The sequence below is a fragment of the Hydra viridissima genome, unplaced genomic scaffold (assembly GCF_058129835.1).
Source record: "Hydra viridissima isolate aposymbiotic clone 2 unplaced genomic scaffold, HvirCarnegie_v1 scaffold_12, whole genome shotgun sequence".
In the NCBI taxonomy this organism is placed as follows: Eukaryota; Metazoa; Cnidaria; class Hydrozoa; order Anthoathecata; family Hydridae; genus Hydra; species Hydra viridissima.
This window is the reverse complement of record NW_028324311.1, coordinates 11004549-11025151: the sequence shown is the minus strand read 5'-3', so window position 1 is coordinate 11025151 and position 20603 is coordinate 11004549. Positions and strand designations below refer to the sequence as shown.

The window sequence follows — 20603 nt, the reverse complement described above, 5'->3', positions numbered from 1 at the left end:
TTATTTTTTCAAGAATTCTATGTTTAAGTAAAATCTGAAAAATAATTATATTTATATTTTTACTAAAACATACATATTTCTTGAAAAATAACCCTGGTAATATAAATATGAAATCTTTACTCAAATAATTCAATAAAACCTAAATAAAATATGAAATTAACTAAAAAAACTATTAACTAATCTATTAACTAAAAGTATAGTTTTAGTTAATAGATTTTAGTTAATAGTTAAGTTAATAGTTTTTTTAGTTAATTTTATATTAGGATAAGCAAGTTTTAGTAGGACCTTAAAGCTGTCTTCTAGAAATTCTTTATCATAAGATTCTCTTTCTCTAAATTTTGTAAGAAGTTCATTGACATTTACTGGATAGGCACCGCACTTTCTAAAACCTGATTGTAAATTGCTAGCCTGATTTGGCTCTACATCAGACATTAACTTATTAAAAAGTTCTGGGAAATGTTGTTTGTCAAGAGATGTCTTTGTGCAGCCAACAGGTGAATCTTTATACTCTGTGATAATTTTACGCCAAGCTGTTTTCAAAGGTTTAAAGAAAGCTACATCTTGAGGTTGAGTTATATGTGTACTATTAGGTGGTAGACAAATAAACTTTATTTCATTTTCTTCACAGTCTTCAATAATTTTTGGAGAGATGTGAAAGGATAGGTTATCGCCTAAGAGAACTTTAACTCCTAACTTCTTTTTCAAAGGAGGTAAAACTATAGAAAAAAAACCACTCTTCGAAAGCTACTCCATCAAACCACCCACTTTTAGTACTGAAGTATCTGGCTCCTTTAGGACCTCCTACACACCAAGTTGACCACAGATTAGTAGCCTTATAAACCACAAAAGCTGGTAAAATTTCACCTGCTGCAGTACCTGATATCATTATAGAAATACTTGTCTAAGAAGTGTTTCTTATATTTGTGGGGTATTTATTGCCTCTTTTTACCAAGCACTTTTTAAGCCAGGGTCATCAATTAGATTTGTTTCATCATAGTTGTATATGTTGCCTGGAGGAACATCTTGTATGGTTTTGGTAAGATGTTGAATATATTCTTTTAGAATTTCTTCATTAACATTTGCTCATAATTTTTTTATGTTTTGGCACAAATTTATTTGTTAGTTCTGGATGTCTTTGTAAAAATGATTTGATTAAATCAGGTGTTAAGTTACCCGAGAAAAAAAACCCAGCTAATCCTGTTAAGTACTTAATAAGTTTCCTTCTAAAACTTAGTAAGTTCCTAACGAGTACTTACTAGGAACTTAATAGGATAAGGTTTTCTTACAAAACAAATTTAAATCTTTGGAATCTGTAGGAACTAATAAATGAAAAAAGAAACTTTCTGTTCCTGCAGGCAAAAGTGTTAGCATTAAAGATCTAGAAAAATTTAACGAGGGTTGTGATTTTGCCTCAAAGAAAATTGCAAAGAGGAAAAACTAAGCAAAACTAGGAAACTTTTCAAAGTACCAGAATCAGGCTTTCAGTAGGGCTTTTGAACTGTGTTTTGTTAATTTTGATTTTTTATTCAAAAAAAGGGAAATCTTTAATTATTTTAGTTTATCTAAAAGTAATCTTTAATTATCTAAGTTTACCAAGATACAACTGAGCTTTTTTGTGTTTTTAATGAGGTTGTGTTCAGTTTTATTTTATCGTAGCATGTTATATTCTTTATTAAGCATAATAATGCTAAAATTAATCTTTTGTTGTTTTTTTTGTTAAACTACCCTTTGAATTATTTTTCCTTCAGAAAGTATGAAAAAAGAGGTCACTTTGCACCAATCCCATACATCATAAAGCTATTCTAATTTTTTTTTTAAGTTGTGCAAAGTTACCCAGACCCCTGGTTAACTTTGCACATTTTTTAAACAATCTTGAAAAACACTTTTACGGTAATCAGTTTGCACAGATTTTCTTTTAAATTTTAAAATTAATAGTTTAATCTCTCCTGGGGCGAAGGCTGCGATGGCCGAGTGGTTAAGGCGTTTGACTCGAAATCAAATGGGATATTCCCGCGTAGGTTCAAATCCTACTCGTAGCGAATCTATTTTATTCAAATGAGAATAAAATTATTAAATATAATTGTTTGATTATTATATTTATATTATAATTAAATGTTAATACGTATTACGAAATAATGTTAAATAACTTTATCTTGGAAAAAAATATTTGGTTTTAAACATCCGAAAATCTCGGATTCCTGGAAAATCTCGGATTCCTGGAAAATCTCGGATTCCTGGAAAATAAGGGGCCAATCTTATAAAGCTGAAATTGCGTAAATTACGCATTTTTCAGCTTTATAGGATTGGCCCAAGGTCAACTGTAGTTCATGAAACTGTTTGTCAAATCTTTTTGAATTTTAACTTCATAAAATGATAAAACAAAACAATCTCTGATAAACATTTAAATTTGATGCTGATTTAATTAACTCCTCTATAATATCAGAGATGAAATCAGCAGACAGTTTCATTATTGTATGCCCAAGTAGCAGCGCTCGTATGGGCCAGTGTCGGCTACGCCAATTCTGGCGATCCATTTACGGGACATTAAAGTTCCATGAATGGCATGCCGGAGCCGATATGAACCATTGTTGTACCGTAAAAGATTCACCAGAGCTAGTTTGCCAGATAGCAACTGTCATGTGGTCCTTTTGCGGCATCCCAGTCCTGGATATCCAGTAACGGGTCTGTATGTATACACAAATGGCACGCCAGAGCCGGTTAGCTGGACTACTGTACTACTGCTCAAAACATAACTGAATAGCGTTTACGGCAATTTTTTTGAAGAAAGTTTTGGACTCCCAAGATGGCGACGGAGTAAATGAACGCCTATATGAAAAATATAAAGCTGATTGTAATGAAGTTTTATATCTTGAGTTCAAATATTGATAAATATATAAGTTTCAAATAAAAACCTGTTTTTTTTGTTTAACAGAACGTTTTTTTTCGCAGTTTTAAATTTAGACCAAAGAAACCTGTTAGAAAGAAAGCTGTTATATAGGTCTAAAATGATAATTGCTAACCAACTTACAGCTGTTAGGAGCTGCCAACATAGTAATTTATTAATTGCTTGTGTATAAACCTTAAATTTCAAATAATAGTAAGTATAACAGTATATAATATCAATAAAAAAGTATAGTAGATGATTTAAATATTTCTTTATTCAAAAATTTATAATATAATACATTATGAAAAAAATTAAGGTCTTCTTACATCCATTTATATCTTTATAATATTAGTAATTAAATACTTTATTTCAACAGTTAAACCGTAAAATTTGCATAAAATAGGACGAATATTTATTAAATAAACTTGCATTTCTTTTGTACTTCTTATATTCTATAGGCTTAGTTTAGTAGACCGAATAAGCTCTCGAATCTATTCATCAGGATTTCAATTAGTTTTGGCGAATGAGCAAAGTTGGAGAGCACAGCGCAAGCTATATAGAAGCGCTAAAAAACGGGGTTGTTGCTTACAACTACAAGCACTTTTAAAGTAGCTTTCTATTTGCAAGATTGCAGTTTGTAAAAAGTAAAATTATAAAGCTCCTATGAACAAACGTTAAGTATGATTTTGAAATGTAAAATATCAACCATAATTTTAAATGTAATAAATAATTGTAGCAAACCCTACTCGACCCCTAGTAGCCCTCCCCTAGGGTATGGTTCCTAAAAAAACCTTTTCAATTTTTTGCAATTGTTTTATATCAGACTAGATCAAAATTCATCGACAGATTTCAAACCACATCAAAAAAAAAATTTAAAAAGACCATTTAAAGTTATTTCAAGGGGTAATTAGAGGTCATCTTAAGCTTTGCATGATTATAAATCTTAAGCGAAAAGAGATTTTTTGATGAAATTTGAAATCTGTCGATGAATTTCGATCTTGTTTATGATAGAACAAAAAACAAATTTTACGATTAAAGGAGACGTAGTTCTAGGAAGGGGGCAGTTAGGGATCGGGGCGGGGTTGGTTTAGCCCCAATTACCTTAATTTTCCTCATTTGCTACCAGTATTAGTCATCCTCATTTGCTACCAGTATCAACATACTAAAAACTTGAGTATGCCCCATGCCTCTTAGTTACCTATCTTGAACAACAAAATTCCTGGGCATTCCCCTCAAATATTTGATTTCTCCCTGTAGCATATAGATTTTGCTACAATATTTGCAGTCATAAACAGTTTTTTTTATGCGTTGATTGTTCTTTATTTTAAAAAAAAATCTGTATATATAACTTCTTTTTCACCTGATAGCATTTTAGAAAAAATTGAATATAAAACAATGATAATTTTTCGAATGTATATTAATAATGTAAACTTTAATCTTTAAATTAAAATTTTAATTTAAAAATTAAAGTTTGCAAAAATGAAACAACACTGCGCTTAACGGTATAAAATCCCGTCAATTATTATTATTGTTTTATGCGATAAGATTTTTTAATCTAAATATAATTTTTTTATCATTTAATTATTAAAATAAGTTTAAAGATTAAAATATTGTTATTATTATTATCATTTATAATATCATTATTCTTATTTTTTAGTAAATATAATATTACTGTAAATGTGATTATATATGTTACTTATGGTTGTATTGAGTACAATACTATATCATTTACTGGGTGTGCTTAGTACATGCTTATATACACACATAAATATATATTATATGTGTGTGTGTGTATGAGTGTGTGTAATTTGATGCAACTAATTTATTTTCAGAACTTATAGTAAAATAAATAATAGCGCTTTTAAAAAATTTTTATTCTTCTAAACACACACAAAAAGTTATAACGAAGTTAGTTTCTGAAGAAGCTTTTGTCATAGATTTTGACGATAGTGATGTTGATAGCGATAATAATAGTGATCTTGAGAAAAGAAATATAGAAAAGGATTTGTGCATGTACAGTGATTTTACTTGCTCAGAATCAGAGTTTAGTGTAGATGAAAATTCTGATGATGAAAGTATCAATAATAAAATGACTTCAGCAAATAAATTTCTTAATCATGTACATTACACAAACAAAGTCGTTGTAGGCAGTGTGGAAATGATTTTACTTTTATTCAATGTATGAAATGGTAGATAAGCCTGTATTTTTTAAAATAAAGAAATTTCTTTAATGAGCTTCATGGAGTCAACCAATAGTTTTTAATGTTTTAATCCACTACCAGGGGCCAATGCTATAAACAATTCGAAGTTTTTTTCGAGAAAAAAAATCTTTCGTAAAAACGCAATTTTTCACGTACGAAAAAAAGTTCGAAGAATTTATCGCTGTTTGTATTTTTTTCGGCCATTCCTATAAAGCATAAAACGTAAACGTCACTAAAATTCACGAACTTTTTTTATCCGTAATATATAGTAGTAATATAATAGTAATTTTTATTGTAACTTTTATTTATTAGGCCTACTTAATGAATTTAATTAGTCATTAAGTATGCTGTGCTGTCTATTCTATTTTTATGAATATTTTTTAATTCTAGTATTTGGTGTTTAAAAAAACTGTGTAAAATTAAAGTAGAAACATGAATTTACTTTTTTCGGATGAAGACTTAGATTTCGAAGTTGCAGAAAATGAGCTTCGCCTCCGATTGCCTCGAGAGGTTGGTGTTTAAAACATTACTTAAAATTACTATATATATATATATATATTTTTTAATGATTTTTTATCGAACAAAATCAGAAATCATACTAAATAGGCGCAGAAATTATATTTTTGTTTTGTTTTTCAACATCATTTTAGTTTAATAGTCGCTTTTTTAACGAAGATGTTTCTGACAACGTTTTTCGAGAGCAGTATCGAGTCCCAAGAGCTGTATTAGATTTTTTAGAAACTAGGCTTAAAGATGATTTGCAACATTATACTAAGCGAAATAAAAGCATTTCAGTACTTTTCCAAATAATGGTATTTCTTCATTTTATTGGCACAAATATTTTTTTTCATGTTCTCAGAGACTGTCATGGAACCTTTACCAACACAATTTATAGTATTATACAGTGTAGGAGAAGCTATTTTCAATGTTAGTGTATTAAGTTAATAAAACTATTGGAAGTATATATATACTTACATATATATATATATATATATATATATGTATATATATATATATATATATATATATATATATATATATATATATATATATAAAATTGATATATACTATACATTACATCATGTTATCATTGTTAATTTTATATACTGTAATATCTCTGCTGTTTTTGAATAGAATGATTAAATTGCCATTATTAGTACCCTTGTTATATATCATTAGCACTGTTAGTAGTTTACTTTACATTAGTTTATAACTATTTGTATATAAACTTGAATGTAAAATCTTTATTTAGAAATATGATTGATTGATTACATACTTATACTATGTTAATATATACTATATATTACATACTTATACTATAACATTTGTAAATATATATATATATATATATATATATATATATATATATATATATATATATATATATATATATATATATATATATATATATATATATATATATATATATATATGTATGTATGTATATATATATATATACATATATATACATATATATAAAATATAATGTAGCAATACATTTTTTTATTTAAATAGTTTGCTAATTAAAACATACTAAGCTTCCCAAGACGAACCTCTTTGTTTTCTCTGATTTATATTGCTAGTAACATTTTAAGTTCTTTAAACAGCATTTTATTTTGTTGTGTATTTGTGTATTATTTTGTTGTGTATTTGTGTATTATATGGCATATTTATCGACTATTTATACTTTTCTTTAGTCAAACACTATGAAAAATTTGTTTAACCAGAATTACTATCGAAAACCTTCATAAATAAGTATCGAATTTTAAATTCATGCATGCATTGTTAACGAAGCACAACAAGGAACTGAATAATCGATTAAATGCAGATTTTAAGTAATTAGTTAATTATGAAGTTACCAAAATCCTTTCAAGTTTTATCTATAAAATATCTGCATAAAAACACAAACAAAGAATGTTCAATGATTTTTAAGCGCTAACGTTGTTCCAACAATGGCCGCCAAAAATCACGAAGAAAATATCTAAAATTGAGATCAAAAATCTTTCTGAAGTTTTTTTTCGAAAAAACGCATTTTTTATCTGAAAAGGCGATTCCCTTGTTCGTTTATAGCATTGGATTTAATAGCGAAGTTTTTATCTTAAAAACGGAATTTTTTTGAATATTTATAGCAATGGACTTTTTTTTTCTTCGCTTTTTACGGTAAAAACTTCGTGTTTTACGGAAAAAACTTCGTTTTTTATGTTTATAGCATTGGCCCCAGTTATTTTTTTTGTTGTTTGTCAGCATCCCTCTTTGACTGTTGTTAACATCCCTCTTTGACTGTTTTTTTATTTTAATTTTATTACTGTTTTAACAAATGTTGTGTAGAATTAACATTGCTAAAACTCAAAAATGTTTGTTTGTTAAAAATACACATTGGCGGGCAGTGTTGTTTTAATAACAACAAATTCAAATGACATCTTCACATAATTTTTTCCTTTTTTTATGTCTAATTGGCATAAATGAGGTTTAAAAAAACAAAGTTTTGATTTTTTTAAGTTATGGGAAAATAATTGGAGCATGAAAGGGTTAAAAAACCGTTTTGTTTAGCAGGTCACGGTTTTTTTTTAAATAAAAAACTTGTATTTTTCAAAATAACAACCGGCTAATTATGAGAACGCATAGTGTCAACCACTATTTATCGAATTCGCAAGTTTAGTGACTTGAATTCGCTGTAAAAGAGTGGAACTGCCACTTCAGTGTGAGATGTCTGTTACTGGTCGTGGAAGAGGCAGGGGAAGAGGTCTAAGTAAGCTTAAGTTTTAATAAACATATCCGATTAAACGAAAGTAAGCTTAAGTTTTAATAAACACATCCGATTAAACAAAAGTAAGCTATCTAAGATTTTGAATAAAGTAAAGAAAAATATAGCTTATTATAAAAATGTTGAGAATTTAGGTTTTCGTTTCGACAGTTTTATTCACTTTTTCCCAATTTAATTTGTCTGTATCTGTAGCTCAGTGTTTTTAAAAAAAATAGTTTTATCAAATTAAAAAAAACTGTTTTTTGTTTAATTCTTGTTTAATTGAAACTATTTAAACTATTAAAAATTGCTAGAAAGGTAACTTTGAATTTTAAAAAATGAGCCATGCATTGGGCAAGTTTGGCATAAAGAAAAGCCTTTATGCCTAACCTACCTACTGCATGGGTTAGTTTTTCTCAAATTCTCTTGATATTTGTATATTACTTAACTTTAAAAACTAACTTACCTACAAATAAATGGTATGGTTAATGTTACAAATAAATAAAAATATCCATATTCTACGCAGGATTAAAGGTAGTTAAATAATTATTTAAATAGTAAAATATTTAAAGTTAATATTTTTTAAGAATCAAATCTTTCGCATATTATTTCAATAAAAACAGCCTTTTAAAGAATGCCAAGTTGTAATTCTTAAGAATAGAAAAAAAAAAAAAAAAAAAAAAATCTAAAGCATAAACTATTTATCAAAGATTAATAAAACCTCCATAGGAATACTATTTATTTAGCAGCATAAAAGTAACTGATACTTCTGCTGTTGACTTTGGTTGAAAAAACCGAGTGTTTGGTAGACTGCAGAATCAACCCTTAAATTGGTTCAATTAATCTCTAAGTTGCCTATAGCATCTTGTAGTAATTCAATAAGTTTGTACTTAAAACTCAGTTTTTTAAACAAAAAAATAGCTATATTAAAAACTTAAATTTTTTTCTGAAAAAATATTTGTTTTTGTTTTTGTAAAAATTATCACAAGAAAGTTACTTTAAACTAGTTTTAAAAAAAACCTAAATTAACTGATTTTAGACTGTTATAAAACTTGTATAATTATCTATAGAATTTGAGGAGTAACTTGAAATGAAACATAAATCAAAGCAAAAACCATTTAGAATTGCTAAGAAATAACTGCAAATATTTTGTGAGAACCTATGGCATTCTTTACATCATTGTAACCCTTGGCATCCTTGGTGTTATTTTATTTTATTTTTTTGCGCTAAAAAGTAATTTTGAAAACTTACAATGATTATTTGTTTAATTCATTTTTTAGCTTATGAAAACTGTGTTTTTATAAAATTCACAGGCAGAGAAAAAACTTAACGCCAGGTTTGTTTTGGCTTTTGAACTCTTTGAAGAAAGTAAGTTTCTTACCAAGAAACAATACACTGTTTGTAGTATGTTTCTAATAAAGAAATGTATTTAAACAATAAGCTTTTTAAATCATGAATAATTGGTTTTTCAATAATTTGTATTTCAGATTTATGAACTTTTATGTTTTTAAACTTTTTAAAAAAGTTGTTTTCTGTATAAAATGTTCTTTTTCTACAATTTAGGTTTTGAAAGCCAACCTGGATCAATAAATAATGCACATCAAACTGGACCAGCTCAGGAATATCCTTTGCCAAATTCAGTTCTTTCTCAGAAAAGTATATCAGAAAACTCCCCAACTAAATCTCCATCAGTCAACACAACCCCAAAACACCTTAATTCTTCGATATCTATATTCAGCTTGGTCGAAAATATGGATAAGTTAACTGAAGCAGAAATACTGTTAACATACCCTAGCCAAATAGATGCAATAAAATCAGAAAAATCCATAGAGGAACTTGTTAATTTGCTGTGTAAAAAGGCATTGCTTCAACCTGACTCTGGACCTGGTATTGCAAAGCTTTTAAATTCAATCTGGGTTTCTGAGTCTATGCATAGTTTAGTACGAAAGTCACTACTAAAAACAATACAAGATAAATATATTCAAAGAAATCCTAAAAACCGTGATGTCTTCTATGGGCTTTGCGTGCTTTTATGTGAACTTTACAAATTACTTCGTCTAAAAAACCTTCCCCTTAAACCGCTTACAAATCCTATATGCCAAATGCTTGAAGAACTTTTAGGAGAATCAAAAACTCCTTCACCAGAAGATGTTTTTTATTTCTATCAAGAGCTTGAGAGCATAGGTGATATCATTGAAAAGGATTCCCCTGTGAGTAACTTTTTATTACATCTTATTTATGCGTTTGCGAGTTACTTCACCAAATTAATGTTAAGTATTAACATAAATTTCATTTGTAATAAGGATAAGGTTTTTGAAATAGGAAAAGATGGATAGCATTATTAACATGGCGCGTCATGTAGCAATATCTTCTTCTGTTTCTCCGTCTGCAAGATGTCGCCTCTTACAGCTAATCGAACTTCGTGCTGGATCTTGGAAAATGAGTGAAGATACTAAAGCCATTTACGAAGATATCTTTATGGATCTCATAGAGTAAAATATTTTTATGGATCTCATTTAGTAAAGTATTTATTATTAAAAAAAAAAAAGTTCATCTTCAAAAGTCTCTGCAATGGACGGTATAGTAGCTTTTATGCTATCTATAAACCTATTTGTAAATAGTTTGCATGATTCGTTTTTCCCTAAGGGGAAAACTTCGCACAGCGAGTCAGAAAGAAGAAAAAACGGAAAAAATTACATAACCATCAAATGTAAACATGTGGTACATCAATACTAGTAATTTTGGGTCAGAAAATTTAAGTTTGTTAACAGAAAGAAGTTTTACGCATGTCTAAGACGCGTATAACGCGCGCGTACGCATCTCAGTATCATTTACGTGTGCAAATAATCATTTTAAAAATTTTGGATTCCTCGATCCCAAATATCATATAATACCACGTATAAAATATGAGCCACGTATTTTTTAAATAAACTTTACATTTATCTAAGACGCTTACGACACGCGTATGCTTGTTAGTGTCTTATGTTCACAAAGGTTAGTTTAAAAAAATTGTATTCGGCATTTTGGTTTTCTGAATCTAAGTTTTTTATTTTAATTAGTGTGCGTTTTGTTTGAGGAATTCTCTTACTAGTAAGAGAATTCCTCAAACCAAAACACGTCATAGAAGAGTTAAAATTAGCAAAAACAGCTTTATTTTGTTATTACATCATTAAAAAGCCAAAACATCAGGGGAAGTGGCTTATGAAACTAATGCGGTTAATGAAACCAATATTTTCAGGGGTTGCCTTCTGCTACTTCTAACTTTGCCTCAAACTTGACTCGACTTTTTAATTCTGAACTTATCAAAAAGGAGCCAGAAAAGAACTGAAAAAATAATTTCGCAACTATTTTCTTTGAAACTGTTTTTGGCAAACAATTCTCTAAAATGCACAATACCAGGCAAAAGTTGTTAACACGTTGACGCACAGTAGGAACTAATAAAGTTCGAAAATTAACACCATATGTTTTTGTAATTTTTAGAATATTAGAAGTATAGTTTTACTTTTTCTGCTTAAATAAACTAAATTTTGATTAATTCAGCACCTTTAATTAACTTGTGGCTTAATTAAGTCGATTCATTACAGATTTAAGATGTTCATCTTCATTTCTGATCAACTCTTTCGTTTCTTTTTGATGTTGGAGATGTATATAATAATGATGTGTACTAGAGGGCTTCTTATTTAACCATACTGTTTCCTTTACGATGGTTAATTTAAGTGGAACAATAGTCTGAAAAAGACTTGGTTCGTTAATTTGGGCCTCACCATTATTTGTATCAGCATATTTTTGTTTATGCAGACTTAGAAGACACCATCATAATCCCCTTTAAAGTAACACCTTCAAACTTTCCCCGCTCTCAGCAAATACTCTCATAGAGTCTTGGCATTCAGTAAGTGTTAGTATCCTTGTCAGAGGATGATTAAACATAGTCTGTAGAAGAGTTGAAGCAGATATTTCTGTGAGAACTACACCCTCGGGCTAACGTTTCTGCCTTTTATTCTTAATTTCATGAAGTAAAGGGAAAACATGTGCATTCTGTATTATGGATGAATTTCTGATAACTTGATATAAAAATGAAGATTGAAGATTCCTTAAGCTTTAAATTCAGTGTGATCTCTCCAATGAACAGTATCAAGTTATCATCTCAGTGTGATCTCTCCAATTAACAGCATCAAGTTATCATCTCTTGAAGTTTTTCTTATTGAAGCTGCCAATGCTTCAGCAGGATGTTCATCCATCTTGACAACCTCAAACAAAACGGTACTTAACATTTAAGTAAATAATTTTTTGAATTCCATTAATTTTATACTTTCAAAATGAATGTAAGCAATGAACTATTATTCGTTATTTTGTATGAAAGTTTTGTTTTTAAACGATTAATTAAACGATAATAGGCAATCAGATCATCTCAATTTTTGTTTATGAGCTTTGAAATCTACCATGATTTGTTTGAGCATGAGTTTTTGAATGTTGACTTTTGAGTTGTGTAATATTACCTCTGTAGTGCTAATGTCGTGTGAAAAATGTGTGAAAAACAATTAGCATGAAATTTTACATTTGAGTTTTTTTAAAAGGTTGAATATTAAATTGGGGCAAGTTCGGGCAACTGATTTTTTTTTGTCCTGCTTTCATATAACCTATCATTCGGAAAATGTTAAAACTACCAAGGAATCTGGTGGAATCACTTAGTTTTTCAACTAAACTCTTGATTAAACAAACAAACAAAAAAGTCAATTTGGGCTTTTTTTTAAAGATCTTAGGAATGAGAATCTAAAATCAAAATGCAGTGTCAAAAATATTATTTATAGTTACCAAACATCTGAAACGTATGCCTTCAAATTAAATTTTAAACTGTTTTTACCCGAATCAACCTTAAAAGAGTGACACTAAAACGAACATTTTGTGCACGTTTTTTATGCGCACTCACAGTGCTTCGGCAGCTTGCGAACATAGTTAGTAGAAGCAAGTTCTAGAAATTTCAAATTTTCCAGACCCAGCAGTAATAGATAAACAACGGAAAAAATATAAACTAAACTGGGGGGTAACTTTGACATATTTTTAAAAATGTTATCGTACAAAAAAATCTTAGAAAATCATTATGTTGGTTTTTTTTTCTATTGTTTAGAATCTTTTTTTTCTATTGTTTAAAATCTTAGAAAATCATTATGTTGGTTTTTTTTCTATTGTTTAGAATCTTTTTTTTCTATTGTTTAAAATCTTAGAAAATCATTATGTTGGTTTTTTTTCTATTGTTTAGAATCTTTTTTTTTCTATTGTTTAAAATCTTAGAAAATCATTATGTTGGTTTTTTTTCTATTGTTTAGAATCTTTTTTTTCTATTGTTTAAAATCTTAGAAAATCATTGTTGGTTTTTTTTCTATTGTTTAGAATCTTTTTTTTCTATTGTTTAAAATCTTAGAAAATCATTATGTTGGTTTTTTTTCTATTATTTAGAATCTTCCGATTGCAATTACATACCGATTCTAAATTTTTTAAAGCGATAATTAGTATCATATTAACCTGCTCAATGTGTATATGTTCCCCCAGGCATTAGAAGAATAATGAGATCAAAATTTTTATAGCTGTACCATTTGAGAGATCATATAAAATAGCAATTATTTGCTAATTTACATGATCTTCAGATAACAACAAGTAACAATAACAGGATGATATAGGGTAATGTTCCTTACGTCGTACATCTTTTGAAAGAATTCGATTAAAATTTTGGATTTGTTAAATAAAATGTGTTACTTAAAACTTGTATTGTTGTTATGTTGTTAAGGATATTAAAAAATTTAAAAACTTACATAGGAAAATCTAAAAACTTACTAAAGGAGCCTGTATCCTAGTCAGACCGCCTATAGCCTAAACCATACCTAAGAATTCTATTAAACAACAATAAAAATTATAGAGCTTTTTTATTAATCTGTTAACATAAAACAATTTTTTTTTTTTGTTCTTTTGTCAGCTTCGGAGCATAAATCGTTGCGCCCATGATTTGACATTCATGCATTGAGTTATGTTTTCCTGCTAATCTTCTCTACAAATAAAAAAAAAACCAATCGCTTTTTTTTTATCTTACTTTTCAATGCCGATTCCTTTTTGTTCATCACTGCGTTTCTTTTATTGGGGGCATTTTTTATGTTTTCTTTATTCTGCGTTGACGTTATTTCAACTGACGAGGGAGCGTCAACAGAATGCTTTTCTTTGGTTATCTTTGGAATAGGATATAAAACATTCAGTAGCTGTTTTTTAAATTTACAGACGCATCCGCTTCTTCCTCATTGATTTCTTTACTTCTTTGTGTAACCACTGCAGGATGCTCTTCTTGATTATTAATGTCTAAAGAAGGAATGAATAAAAAGTCAAAATCATCATCAAATTCATGCCTGTTGAAAGGCCAGATACCAAAATCCCCATTAGTTTTTACACAGTAGTTTTTTTAATTGTGCTTCCGGGATTTCTTCTTAACCCAGAAGAAATCATGGAAGCACAGTTAAATAAACTACTGTGTAAAAACTATTGAATATACTACCACTAGTGCTTCTTTCTTTAAACAGACCTTCATTCGACTACGTTTAAATATCATCTGAGGAGATTTGATTCTTTCTTTAAACAGAACTTCATTCGACCACGTTTAAATATCATCTGAGGAGATTTGAATTCACCCGAAGCATTCAAACAGTAGTGATACAAGCATTCATACTAGTAGTGATGAAATCTCTTTCACTACTTTTAAGTGCACCAGTTTGATGTTTGTCATTCCGAGCAATTCTTTTAGAAGGTTTGAGAACAGAATTTTTTTTTACGTAGTATCGATGAGCAAAATTCAACGATCAAGAATTTAATATATTTAATAACATAAAATTCATTAATTGTCTAGTTCGGTGTTTCATGCAATATATGATTGTTAATTTTAAAGCCAGAAGTTTTTTAAATAATGCTCCAAAGACATTTTCGATCAAACTTAATGATCTCTAACTGTAATTGATATCTCAAAGACGTGTTTGTAGAATATGGCATCCGAATTTTCCAACGCATAAAAAATCATTTGTTTTTGATTTAATGTGAAAAATAAGTGAGGGGTATTTTTTGACAAATTTTGTAGGTTTTTACCTTACAACCATATTTTTTTATTTATGTGGATCTCGACCATAAAAATCAGATGACGGTTGCCTTACAAACATAGGTGATTCTCAACCATAAACTTAAACGATGCGATGACGGTTCATTGATATTAAAATTCAATTTAAACGTAACATTTTTTTGCGAGATTTTTTTAAAACATTTAAAAATTAGCTCAGGTTAAAAAAAGATGGTTGAAACCATTACAGTTAAAGTTTTAGTTAGTTGTATTTTAAAAATTTATAGATAAATAAGAAAAATTGCATTCAAATATATTTTTAAAAAACTTTCTTTAAGGTTTTTATATAAAAGCCTCTTAGAATTTTTTAAGTTTATTTTACACTCCTGGCCTTAATTATATAACTTCGTTACGTTTACTTTTTGAATTTTGTGTGCTGCTTCTCTTACGACACACGCAGGAGCTCCCCTTTTTTTTATCGCTCCCGCCATATTCCAATTTAAATCTTGGGAAATAATTAAAAAATTACGAAAGTTTTAAAAAATAGATTTTCTATATACCAGTTTCATCTTTTTCTATTGAAGCTGCTGATAAATTTGAAAAGCCCTTAGAGTCGATAGATTTGAATTGCACTTTTTATTGAGAACGGAGCAGCGTTTCCAGTAAGATGACTGCACACATTTCTGTTAAAAAAAAAAAGCGTTCCGCTAAAAGATCTATTTATCGTTTATAATAAGACTTCTTCAATTTATTTTTTTTTTTTCAAATTTATTATTACTTTTTTAGTTTTGCTTTGCTTCAAAAAATTTCTTTACAGTTTGTTTTCTAATTAACAAAAAATGTTCTGTGGGAAGCTGCAAAGTGCGATACGACAAGAACGTGTCGTGGGCCACTCACTTTTCTTAATGGAACTCACTTTTACTTCAAATAACTAAAATGCTTAAAACTTTTTTTCTTACAGATTATTCAAAGTACTTCAGAATGAGAACCAATAAAAATGAAGAACTTAAAATGAAAACCAATATAAACGAAGGACTTAGAATGAGAACCATTAAAAATGTTTTGAGTGATTAAATTTAATTAATATGTAAACTGTTTAAGATTGTCTTATGTAATCTTAATAAACTCAAAAGATGCTCTATTACATCTATTAATAAACTCAAAAGATGCTCTATTACATCTATTAAAAAATTTACTGACCAAAATACCTATCGACATAAAACAAATGACTGCCTAAATAAAAAAAAGAGGGTAGAAGAAGACGGTAAGAGGATAGAAGAAGCGGTAAGAGGGTAGAAAGAGATGGTCAGAAGGTAAAAAGGATAGGTAAATAAAAAGGTAAACTACAAATTTTTTCTTTAGAAAGTCTATTCATGAAGTTTTTATGCAGATGAAAATGAGACAATAGACATTTCAAATGTCCGCTTTTTTGTGGGCGGACTAAACTTTGTCATTTGACAATGTAGACAAGTCGATCCTGTAATTTGAGAATTCTTAAACAGGATAGAAAGCCGAGGATTATTTTCTTTGTCTTAAAGAAAAAAAAATTAAAAAAATTGAAATAGTGCGTTTAAAAATAACAAAAAATTTTTGTTAAAATGACAAATTTTCATAATTTTCATAATTTTAATAATTTTCATCACATGAATATATTTTAGTTAAGTTTTATATACATTATAATAAAAATAAATGTAATAAATAATCAAAACTTGTAACACCGAGTAATGAGGTGTAACAGCGAGACCACCATTATGAACAACAATATATCCACAAACTTTATTCAATATTTTCTTTCTCAAAGGCAACATGCAGTTTCTCATAAACCTCATGTTCATTTTTTGTTGTTGTTGTTGTTACAGCAACGTTATTACTTTTTTTTTTTTTGTCCTATTAGCAAATTGCCATTAACAGCGTAACCCAAATCAAATATGAATCGTTCTCGAAAGCTACGGTTAAACACTCGTCCCTGCCAAATATTTTTTGACATTTTACTGATACGTTAAGACTTTCGTTAGCTTGACAATTTATGATACGAGTTGCAATGTAAGTTGTGACAACCACTTTTTTACAGTCTTTTGTCATTTTTTGTAACCTGTCTCTTAAAGAATTTGAAATTTCTGCACATGAATCGGACAAAGAAATCTTATTGTTGACTCGGTTATCCAAAAATTCGAAAATAATTTTTTCTGTTACATCTCTTACTTGATTTCTTATGCTATTGTTCTTTTCAAAGAAAATGTTTGGTATTTGAAGGTTTTCTTTAGAAAAATCCCGCTCCGAATTTGATGTAACCACTCCTTTGTAACAACTTTTGTTTAATGGAACGGCTTCAACTTTTATGTTAATCACATTATTGCCAAGATCGTCCTTCACGGTACTTATTTCAATGTTTTTGTTTTGAGTGGGGTTTTTTCCACCGGATTCTACTGAATTGATACCATTTACAACTAGGTATTGGTTCTTACTCTCGTTTTTTTCTTTATTTTTGTTAACCTCATCTTTCTTGCCCTCAGTTGCACTTCTCTGTCGTAAAATAAACTGAAGCTCTTTATCGACGTCGTCACCGATGACTGGTGATGTAGGGGTTGACGAGGAACTGTTAGCTTTGTTTAAGTCAAATGGATTGGCCCCATTATCATTATCGTTCCTTAGACGCACAATGAGGCTATGGAGCTTATTTTTTTTTAACGCGTGAGGAAAATTGGATCGCTCTTTTTCTCCTGTACGATTACTTTGTTTTTCCAACGGCATTTTTTTAAAAGCAATTGAACCGTCGAAGCTAACATAAATTGGCTGAGTTAACTTTTTGTCTCTCGATACTGATATGTTTGGCTTAAACATCTCCTGTTAAAAAACCCTTCAACAGTGTAAACAATAACAATACAGAATTTCATAAATTTGAATTTTGAGACAAATTTGCTAAAAGCTATGCTTTGCAGCTCTCGCTCTCAACGTTGGATTTTTAAAAATCAGTCAAAATAAGGTTAACCAAACACATTGAATCTTTGCACAAAGCATCTGGCGTCATTGAAAGCATGCGTTTTAAGTTTTCATGCGCGCTTAAGATGTTATTGTTAAGAGTGTGTTTACGTTTAAGATATATTACTCTTATATTGGTTCAAAAACAGCTCAATTGTCTTTGAAAACATTATTTTTTGTTTCATTAGTGAATAAAAACAATTACCAATGAAGTTTAAACAACAGCCGAAGCCACAAGAAATAAAATCAGAATTCAAATTCATAACTTTGCGCCAATTTGGAACGCTTTTTGTTTTTTCTTTCTTTGGATGTTTAAATAATTTTAATTTTGAAAATCATTAAAATTTTTCTGTCTCTAAAATTCAACATAGTTTTTAAACCCTAAAATAAAATTGGATGTTGGATCAATCTAAAAAATATTCGAACAACATAAAAAATATCCGAAAAATATAAAAACGGATATCATGAGGGACCTGAACTTCAGTTTAATCAAAATAAACGTTATGCACTTTAATGTATAACATTTGATTTGAATCCGTGAAAAGTTTTTTGTTTGGACGGATTACGAATAATCAAATGATTCTAAATATGAAGTGTTTACTACGCGTGCGGTAAAACAGTTGATAAAAGGAAAAAATATTAGAAGCAGCGTCTTACTGTCACGTTTTGTCCGATGTAAAGTTTTACTATCCAAATGGAATGATGAGAATCACAGGCTTAAAACAAAAATCTAAGCTCAAACTTATGACCAGTCATCAATTAGTAAAATAGGGGAGAAGACAAACCAGTAATCAGCGAAGTTCTACCAGAGGATATCATCTTGGTGGGATACTTACAGCCCTATTTAAACCGACGAATTAGAGTGCCAAAACTCAAAAAATAAGTAAATAAATAAAAATTTAAAAACTTTAAAAAATTTCGTCGACTGTTTTAGTTGTTTAGATAAACGGAAATATTTTAAACGAAAAAGTAAACACTCCGTAACTATGAGTAATAAGCAAAATAAATCTCAAAGTAAAATTAACATTCAAAATAATCTTGACGTAATCATCGAACTATTTTTGTTCAATCTTTTTTCATTTAAAAGCAAATTTTTTTTTTTTAATAAAAAAAGATTAAACTAGGACTGAATGAAGTTTAGTCTTTAACAACAAGAAGTCATTGTTTGATTAAGGCTTGGTGAAGGTATGCGATGATGAGTGAGTATTATAATTGATTTAAGATTAAGCCCTAGTTAACAATTTCATCAAATCTTTTCATTTATTGAAAACTTTTTATTATTGTCACTGTAATTGAACTTTATTCCATTTACTCAGGCTAAATTTTTTTTTTTTTCTCAGGCTGAGTTCTTAATTTTAATTCAATACAATTCGTAATTTCTTTTTTGTGGACTGTTAATGCTGTATCTCTATATAGAATATGTATATAGAATATGTATATAGAATACGTATATAGAATATGTATATAGAATACGTATATAGAATATGTATATAGAATACGTATATAGAATATGTATATAGAATATGTATGTACATTGTCTGTAAAAAAAAGCTTTGTCGTTGTTTAAAAAAAAAGGATAAATCTTAACTTCATACATTAGTTTTTAAAATAAATATAAATATCAGTATAATTTTAAAAAAAATATTTGACTGGGTAATAAAAATATATGGAACATGTTTTAAAAAGTTGTATCTGATGAATAAACAGAGTATTACGTTTGGAACTTTGTTAGTAACTTTGCAAAGAACAATGCTAAGAAATATGCAATATACGAATAGACGGAAATTTCTGATCAATTGCAGTGTTGATAAGTCATGCGCTTGAAAAAACAATCGCCCGAAAAAAAAACATTTGATAATTAAGTCTAGACTGGCTAGTAGTACTATGCAAAGGATATTAACAAATTTTGAAGCTGAAAATAAATTCCCTAAGCATTATGCAAACACATTTTGTTATTTATTCAATATATAGTTTGTTCGATCCTGAACAAATTGCAAAACCTGTTTTCGAATTGTTTTCCAAAGTTTAAACAACTCCCACAAAATTGTTATTGAGAGTTATCATTCGTCGCGAGAATAAAAAATAATATAAAGTTGTTAAGATAAGCCATATTATTTTATATTTCACGTATTTCAAATCTTAAACGACAGTAAATTTAAAGAAATTCAGCTCTTGACTTCATGTGTTATTTTAACATTCGGTGCCATCATTTGTGTTCAAAGAACTTTAAAGTTATGTTTTTTGTACAACGGTTATCTGTTTGCGAGCGACAAGAATAACTTTTAAGTGATTTAAGCTTCATTTGTTCATTTGAAAGATTGAGCAGTAGTGATAGCTGTTATTCAAATAATACTCGGCAAATTTGACTTTTTAAAGGCATATTCAATTGCACCCTTATTTACTTCGAAATCATTCTACCAATCGATTTAAAGTTTACTATAGATAAAATTTTGGATCGAAATTTAATCCCATCGAACTAAAAGAACTTGCTGTCACCCGCTATCAACAACAGACATGTACTTCCTAAAAGGAACTGTTTACTCCGTTTGCACAGAATTTTAGCAGTTCAAAATTTAAATAGCCTTTCTACACCTTCTTCTAAGATTTGGATTACTCTACTGAACTTTGATAAAGTAATGGTTGATTTTTTAAAAAATAAAAGTTCATTATAGGTACTGAATTTATTAGTTTTGATTCACGAGTTACTTAAAG

General features: G+C 28.7%; 2 protein-coding genes, 1 non-coding gene and 1 pseudogene across 5 annotated transcripts; 2 read left to right on the top strand and 2 right to left on the bottom strand.

Moving 5' to 3' along the window:
- Nucleotides 1–216: 216 nt before the first annotated feature.
- Nucleotides 217–886, bottom strand: LOC149881254 (uncharacterized; annotated as a pseudogene).
- A 1071-nt stretch (nucleotides 887–1957) lies between these two features.
- On the top strand, nucleotides 1958–2039 carry Trnas-cga (transfer RNA serine (anticodon CGA)). The gene has a single exon. It is a non-coding gene; the product is annotated as a tRNA-Ser (tRNA).
- Nucleotides 2040–7615: 5576 nt separating this feature from the next.
- On the top strand, nucleotides 7616–10390 carry LOC145194461 (MIF4G domain-containing protein B-like). 3 transcript variants are annotated; one of them, XM_090069796.1, is made up of 3 exons: nucleotides 7616–7834; nucleotides 9392–10038; nucleotides 10151–10390. In XM_090069796.1, the coding sequence occupies exons 1-3, from the start codon at nucleotides 7792–7794 to the stop codon at nucleotides 10322–10324; spliced, it is 864 nt and encodes a 287-aa protein (XP_089925922.1). In that variant the 5' UTR covers nucleotides 7616–7791; the 3' UTR covers nucleotides 10325–10390. The 3 variants fall into 3 exon arrangements, with proteins under 3 accessions (XP_089925922.1, XP_089925923.1, XP_089925924.1); XM_090069797.1 differs by having other exon boundaries at nucleotides 7680–7828; XM_090069798.1 differs by lacking the exon at nucleotides 7616–7834 and adding an exon at nucleotides 9096–9196.
- Nucleotides 10391–16161: 5771 nt separating this feature from the next.
- Nucleotides 16162–18749, bottom strand: LOC149881253 (uncharacterized). The gene is made up of 2 exons (XM_090068624.1): nucleotides 18549–18749; nucleotides 16162–17756 (listed from the first exon to the last, which is right to left on the bottom strand). The coding sequence occupies exon 2, from the start codon at nucleotides 17751–17753 to the stop codon at nucleotides 16803–16805; it is 951 nt and encodes a 316-aa protein (XP_089924750.1). The 5' UTR covers nucleotides 17754–17756; nucleotides 18549–18749; the 3' UTR covers nucleotides 16162–16802.
- Nucleotides 18750–20603: the final 1854 nt, after the last annotated feature.

What these genes read in the sequence shown, in the direction of transcription:
- LOC145194461 (XM_090069796.1), top strand. Translation starts at nt 7,792, where the DNA reads ATGTCTGTTACTGGTCGTGGAAGAGGCAGGGGAAGAGGTCTAA. An exon ending in AGGCAGGGGAAGAGGTCTAA is followed by an intron (nt 7,835 to 9,391) that starts GTAAGCTTAAGT and finishes TCTACAATTTAG; the next exon opens with GTTTTGAAAGCCAACCTGGA. An exon ending in TCATTGAAAAGGATTCCCCT is followed by an intron (nt 10,039 to 10,150) that starts GTGAGTAACTTT and finishes TTTTTGAAATAG; the next exon opens with GAAAAGATGGATAGCATTAT.
- LOC149881253 (XM_090068624.1), bottom strand. Translation starts at nt 17,753, where the DNA reads ATGTTTAAGCCAAACATATCAGTATCGAGAGACAAAAAGTTAACTCAG.